Source organism: Artemia sp. Qi Xiang Cuo, chromosome 1 (genome assembly GCF_049724085.1).
Source record: "Artemia sp. Qi Xiang Cuo chromosome 1, ASM4972408v1, whole genome shotgun sequence".
In the NCBI taxonomy this organism is placed as follows: Eukaryota; Metazoa; Arthropoda; class Branchiopoda; order Anostraca; family Artemiidae; genus Artemia; species Artemia sp. Qi Xiang Cuo.
In genome coordinates, this window is record NC_142794.1 from 64,252,452 (window position 1) to 64,260,371 (window position 7,920).

Genomic DNA, 7,920 nt, shown 5'->3' on the forward strand with positions numbered 1-7,920 from the left:
AACGATGATATTGCTAAATATACATTTTAGACCTCAAAGAAGCTGTTGAAGAACGACTCGCACATCCTTTAAATGGGATCTCTCGTAACTTAATGTATCTCTTAGAAGAAATATTGCGAGACAAAACAACTACGCCAAAGGTTACATGAAAATGCGAAAAGTGGAGAATGATGTTAAAAACGCTCTGCTTCATTTGGACACCACCCTCCAAATGTGAGACTAATTTTAACCAGATTGTGTCGATTATAGACGGTTCAGTTCAGTCGTAATTTAATTGAGGAAGTATTTGGAGAATGGCAGTCAAATCAAAATTTCAATTCAATGAAGGATCGTGATATTTCAGCTTTGCTCAACAACGAAGCTAGTAAAATAAATGCGAAAATTGTTTGATCGCCTCTCAGGAAAATACAAATCTTATAAAAGTTATGATTCTGTAAAATAAAAAGAAGAAGTCAAATCAAAATTTCAAATTTGAATTCACTCCAGAATTCCTCAATTCAATTTATACTGCAGATTTGCCACACCTTGACAAAAAAAAACAAACAAAAAACCAATAGTTATGCTTTTACGAAACGAACATATTGCAAAAAGGATATGGAATGGAACCCGCCTTATTGTTACTTAATTATGTAACAACATAATTAAGGCGAGTATAAATACTGGGAAAAATCAGGAAATAAAGTTTATGTTTCTCGAGTTACCCTCGCCTTCAGTAAAGCTCAATTTGGATGTACTATTCGACCTGCATTTGCAATGACGATACAAAAGTCGCATGGCTAAACTTTCGAATCTGTTGGCGGTGACCTCAGTACTCCTGTTTATAATCATGGTTTGTTGTACATAGCACTTTCTCGTGTTAAAAAAAAAAAAAAAAAAAAAAAAAAAAAAAAAAAAAAAAAAAAAACGCAGCCTAAAAGTTCTGCTACTATCTGAAAATGAACAACGAACACTTAATGCTATGTGGAAAGAAGCTTTACCACCTGCCAACTAAACATATTATTGTTAGAATTATATGCCTTGTTTGAAGTAACTAAACGACCAATAATTGTATGTATTTGTATATATATAATATATATATATATATATATATATATATATATATATATATATATATATATATATATATATATATATATATATATATATAAATTAACAGTATCAAAAATTAACAAAAAAAACACTTTCGCATAGAAAAAATTCAACTACATAGATATTTCTTAGCCTCAAAAGGATATGTGGATAGTGGCGAAAGGATAGTGGCGTGCCACTTAAACTAGTGCAAGTTAACCTAAAAAAGTCAAAGAATCTCCATGAAAATTACATCTTCAGATTCAGCATGTTGGAGAACCTGCTATATATATATAAATATATATATATATATATATATATATATATATATATATATATATATATATATATATATATATATATATATATATATATATATATATATATATATATATATATATATATATATATATATATATATATATATATATATATATATACATATATATGCTTATAATATATAAATAATATATAATATAATAATGGTATTGTCCATTTCTGGTCATTCTGCACGCATTGTGTCGGTCTTGACTGTCTATCCATGGTGTGTGAGGACCAACTTCGTCCAACTGGTACAAATAAAACAAGCAGTTCTTTCCAATGATATTTTTACTATCATATTCTTTCGTTTTTTTTTGCTCTTTCTTCTCTCTTTTTTAAAATCTTGACAGGAACTTATAATTATTTGTGGTTATCAGTATGGTCTTCCGGACAGTAGGGAAAAAAAAAAAAAAAAAAAAAAGAAAAAAAAAAAAGTGCATATACTCTCTTGTGAGGATGGGAAACCTACTGACTATATTATGCAGCACGCATAGCAAGTAATACTGCGTTCAGGAAAGTTGTATACCATTACTTGTTTTCAGAGTTGGAGATAAGTGATTAGCTCGCAGATAGAGATGTAACCAATCTCCGCCAATTCTTTTGATGATGTCCTTATTGTTAAAAATAGTTGTCCCTTCATGAGGTTTTTAACTTTCGCTCTTCCTTTGTGCGTCACTTAGAAAGCAAACAATTACAAAAAATTCATGATGCCAAACCAAAATGAAAATAAGTCATGATTCAACAATTATAAATATTTTCCGAGGGACGTACTTCGTAAACGTAGACGCCTATTACTGTGCATTAGACTTCGTACTTCGATTACTCAGAGATATTAGTGCCGACACAATGGTCGGAGGGACGAAGCAGTAAATCATAAACCTAACATGATAAATACCACAGTTTATATAATTATCCAGTAAGTTTACCGCAGATGATTTCTGGCTCTTCATTCTCGGTGCGAACAAAAAACTCCTCCCAATTATTTGTGCACTTATTGTCCACTTACTGGTGAGCCGGCCAAGTGGTTTTGTCAGTACTTGTTCCGTAGGTGATTATTCTTTGTCTACCCGTGAAAAGATCTAATGCCGCTTATGTTTATACGTTCTCTGGAGCACTCGCACCTCGGTCCGGGTTTTTATAATGGGTGAGATAGGGAAAGATCATACTGGATAATTATATAAACTGTGATAAATACATACCAAGAGAAGAAAATTATGCGACATTCAGTAAAATATTTGGTTCTTTTCGGCAAAATCCTTTTTCAAATCTTTACATACCAAAGGAAAATCGTTTGTAGATTTCTTCCCCTCTTCACCCCTCATATAATTTCAGACGAATTAATAAGTAATTTTAATACTGAATACATTGAATAGTCTCCTAAATAATTCCAAGTGAAAACTATCTTGGCTATTTAACCTTTTTGCAAGAGTCTCGTATGCCTTTCGTAAGCCTCTCTTATTTATAATTTATGATGATTTACTGCTTTCATAAGATCCTTTTAATTGACTAGCTCTATGTATTTTGGATGAACTGGCAAGATCCCAGAGCCAACAGTTGGGAATCTTCATCCATTCTAGGCTCCTCGTTCCTTGATAGATTTAATGGAATATATTAGGCATCTAAAAACAAAAGGCTCTTAAATCTTTTCCTTTGCTTTTTCCGCTCAAGACCTCAGACTCTTCATTGGAGGGAAATTTAGGAATGGCAATAATAGTGATACCCCAAAAATTTTTTTATCTTTATGACAGTATCCACTGAAAATTCAGTTACACTCAAGAGTCCGTTTAAAGGTTTTTCTGGGTGGAGAGGATAGGGGGGGAGGACAGATACAATCAGGGATTTTAAATTGATTATAATCTAAACGGGGATAGTTTGTTTTCTCTTTTGTTACATTTCTTAGACGTTTTCCTGTTTTCTAAGGATTGGTCATTGCTCCCCTCGCCCCTCACTGATGCTCTCAAGGATGCAATGAATACATTTTATATCCCGTTGAATATTATTCAAGGATATCATATAATTCAAAAATGGTAGTAAAAAAAAAAAAATGTAATTATTGCTCTCTTAAACATATGCAACTGTGCATATGTTTATTTAAATAAATTTCTTGAAAAAAGTTCCATATTAGTTTTTGGAAAATTGACAACCTGGGATTTTTTTACTTGACAAGACAACCTAGATAGGTCAGGAGCTTGAGTAAAGGTGTTTATAGCCTTTTTTTTTAAACATATGAGGAACGTCATATTTACGAGCACATTTCAAGAGAATTAATTAAATCATTTTCTCCCCAAGATAGTATTGTTTTTGTTATCTATGACGCAGCCAGAATTATAAGAGATGACAAATGGCTCTGGATGGCTAACGAAAAAGGCATGGAACAAGAAACAGCAAAAATCACATTGAATTGCCTAGGATAACGTTGCACGACAAAATATGCTGTTAGAAATTAAATTAAAATTACAATGGAAGGAAGGGACGTATGGGGTTTAGCGCGTGTGAATCTGAGAAGGACTAAAAAAAAATAAGGACTTGATTTCATGGCATAGTTGCATAATTCAATTGAAACTGCTGATTTTTACCCTAGAATCAAGATTTGTTATTTTGGCATCTCTAAAGATACACGAGAAGGAGAAAGTGAATTTACGCCTCAACTTCTTAATCACCTTGGAACAGAATGAACATATAATATACATATATATATATATATATATATATATATATATATATATATATATATATATATATATATATATATATATATATATATATATATATATGTGTGTGTGTGTTGCAGAATATATATGAATGTATAGATATTTCAAAATTGCAATGGAATAACGAGTTAGTGGAAAATGGAAAAACAAGTTAGTTTAGCGTTGGTAAAGGATAAATAGGAAGAAGGCACATCAGAATTTCCAAAGCGTAATTTAGCTATTTCAGAGTGCATAGACATTGGAACATTCCTGGTTGTTACTGAGTTATATAGCAACATAATTAAAGCAAAAATATAATGACTTGGGAAAAGCTGGGAAAGAAGAGTTTTTGGTATCTATGGCGTCATGCGAAATTACGCATGCTTATAAACAAATCTCAAAAGATAAAGCAAATGGCATTGGACAATGTCTGAGGTGATGATGAACGAAAATGAAGCGCTAAATATAATAGGTACTACATTATATATATATATATATATATCCGATTGTCGCTTGTCTTCTAACCACAGAAAATTTGTTGTCTTTTTATACTGCAGTCTTTTCAAAGATATTTGATTATTAAAGCAAGTCCGATTTCTAGCAACGATATCTAATAAGTTTCAAACTTTCGGTTTTCTTTTTTAAGGTTTTTGAATTGTTGTAATCCCTTTTTAAAATTATACAAACATTTCTGCAATTACCAGTGTTTTGCTCTTTACGCAATTTAATATCTTTCAATACTGTTTGTTTTCAAAGATATTTTATTATCAAAGCAAGTCCAATTTCTAACAACGATTTCTACTAAGCTTCAAACTTTTGTTTTCCTTTTCAAGGTTTTTAATTGTTGTAATCCCTTGTTAAAATATATACAAATATTTTTGCAATTACCATTTTTTGCTCTTTACTCAATTAAATGTCTTTTCATACTGCAATCTATCCATAGATTTTTCACTGTTACAGCATGTCCGATTTCTAACAACGATTTCTACTGAGCTTCGAAATTTTGGTTTTATTTTTCAAGGTTTTTGAACTCTTGCAATCCCTTGTTAAAATATATACAAATACTTTTGCAATTACCAGTTTTTTGCTCTTTACGCAATTAATTGTTTTTTGATACTGCAGTCTATTCAAAGATATTTGATTATTACAGCAAATCCGATTTTCAACAACGATTTCTACTAAGATTTTGCTCCATCCGAAATTGAATATCTTTTCATACTGCAGTCTATTCAAAGATATTTGATTATTAAAGCAAGTCCGACCTCTTACAACGATTTCTATTAAGCTTCAAACTTTTGGTTTTCTTTTATAAGGTTTTGGAATTGTTGTAATCCCTTGTTAAAATTATACAAATATTTTTGCAATCTAGTCCATATTTTGATTTTCAAATGGTAGTGATCGGTACAGCTGTCATCGAAATGGCATCGAATGCGATATTGCTTGCAAATCTTGCAAAGGAACAAGTTGCTCTAATGCTCAAGTTCAAATGGGAGATGAGCAAGACGTCTGACTAATTAAACAAATTTGATGAATCTGTAATGAATAAATGTGATGAATCCTTAAGCAGTTTCAAATTATTTGCGATTTTTTGTTCAAATTAAAATCAATGATTTAGCTAGTTCTGAGAAGTTGCTTATTGGATTCTCAGAATTCAGGGTGGTCACTTTTAGGTGGAGGGTGATGGTCGGGTAAATTGACATGGACACAACTTCTTTTTTACAACTTCTTAAATTTTTTCCTGTATGGATTCAACTTCATGTAATGTTGCTCTCAGACCTATATCAACGCTTGATTTACGGGCGGGAAGGGATAACTGAACATGAGCCTTCAAAACAAACACAAAGCGCATATTCGTGATCTACGTTCCAGATTTACCAATTACCAACTTTCTGTACGTGCAAATTAAATTGTTTTTATAAAGTCGTCATTTAAGAAGAAAAGACGAAAAACGGACAATTTCGCCTCGTCCGAATTTGGCCGATTTTTGTATGTTGTAGGGAATTTTTTCCTTCGAATTGTACCAAAATAAAAACTATTGTAACTTGTTTGAGGTCAACCTTAGATTGACTGTACTATTACTGGAAAGCAAGCTAAGAGGGTAAATTTTTGCGATGGTACAATAGAAGAGCATTTTACAGAGATTAATTTGTATTCAGTTATTGGATGGCATTCCAAAATACAAGAGAATAATTGTATATAGTTTTGGAGCACTTTCCACCAACCATGGTCAAGCAGGAAAATATTCTAAAACTGCAGTTAGGAGGTGAGCTTCAATTATGACGTCAAAAGGGGAAGTCTAAAAACAAAAAAATGTCACCCAGCAATGTGTCCTATGTCTCATCAACTCGTGCAATCAAGAGCTTTTTCCAAAAATACAATCACGATTAAGTAATCTTGCCAACCTGCCTGTCAGTGCTGCTCCCACTTTGCATTCATTGCAAAGTGGGAGCAACACTTGCCTTGACTTAAGTATAGACATGTCTATCTTCGAGGATGACAGAAGACTGGTTAGCTGGACTTTGTCTACTACACACCAAAGTTTAAACACATACTGACCAAGTACTGACAAAACTCTCCAAAAGTGACCCCGCGTACCTCAGCGCCTCTAGAGGGTAAATGTTGTACTACTTAATCGCTCCCAGCCAATAAATTAAATTTAAAACAGCTTTTACGGAACAAGCATAATCACCTACGGAACTTGTGATTTACTCGTCAGGTTCGCATAGGTATGGAATCTTCTCCGGAGACGCGGACAAAGGGTCACTTTTTTGTGTGGAGAGGATAGGTTTTGTCAGTACTTGTTGTATGTGTTTATACTTTGACTACACACATACATTAATAATCACTTCATAGACATAAATGTCCATAAATACATTAATATTAAAACTAACAACATTATTGATCCAAATCTAGGCGACTTGGTTTGGTCAAGTAAGGCTTATTATCTAATAAAACAAGATAAATATGTCAATACTATTCCATGCTTAGAAATGGGTATAGTGCTTTATATAGTCTCAGTGAACACGAGTAACCAGTGATTTGTTTTTATCGGTGTGCCCGCGCTCGTGTGTGCATGTGCGTGTTCTCATTACGAGTGAAATCTCCTATGGATCCCTCTCCATGGATTTCATCAGTGTATCTTTTACATGAAAAGTCTAAGCTTCCTAATTACTTACCACCACTTACTCCAAGTCCTCCAACTCCAAGTCCTACCAACTCCAAAAGTGTTCCTTCAAGCCCAAACAAGCTCTCTCCTGTTTGGTAGTAAACCTAATATATAATTTACTGCCGTATCACCTTCCCAGCGACCAACATCACCGGACAATAGAGACGATATTGAAAATGATTAAGAATATAAATATCCTTTATGTTCAATATTAAATACTACTTAATCATGATTATTTATTGTCATTTATGGCACCTGAATTACCACAATACATTTGGTTGGTAGAGAAGACTGGTTAAATGGACTATATATGCAATACGCGTCCATAAACAATATCAATATTAAAATTGACAACCAATAGAGTTTCAAGTCTAAATATAGGCTGCTTGATTTTGTCATATAATGCTCATTATATACCATATTTGTTCAAAACAAGATAAATATGTAAATATCATTTGATGATTTGAAAGTAATAGTGAACCTGAGCAAGTAGTGGGTGTTCAATGTTGCTGTAACTTACTGCCGCATCAGCTTCCCAGCGACCAACATCATCGGACAATAGAGACGATATTAAAAATAAACAAGAATATAAATATCCTTTATGTTCAATATAATACTACTTAATCATAATTATTTACTATCATTTATGGCACCTGATTTGCCACAATACTTGAA

General features: G+C 32.5%; 1 protein-coding gene across 1 annotated transcript in view; it reads right to left on the bottom strand.

The window, feature by feature from the left end:
* Positions 1–423: 423 nt before the first annotated feature.
* The window catches only part of LOC148956593 (uncharacterized), a 20,724-nt gene continuing 13,227 nt past the window's right edge, over positions 424–7,920 (bottom strand). Inside the window, exon 3 of the mRNA XM_089091359.1 lies at positions 424–431. Coding sequence (XP_088947485.1) covers positions 424–431 — 8 coding nt within the window. The remainder of the gene's footprint in view (positions 432–7,920) is intronic.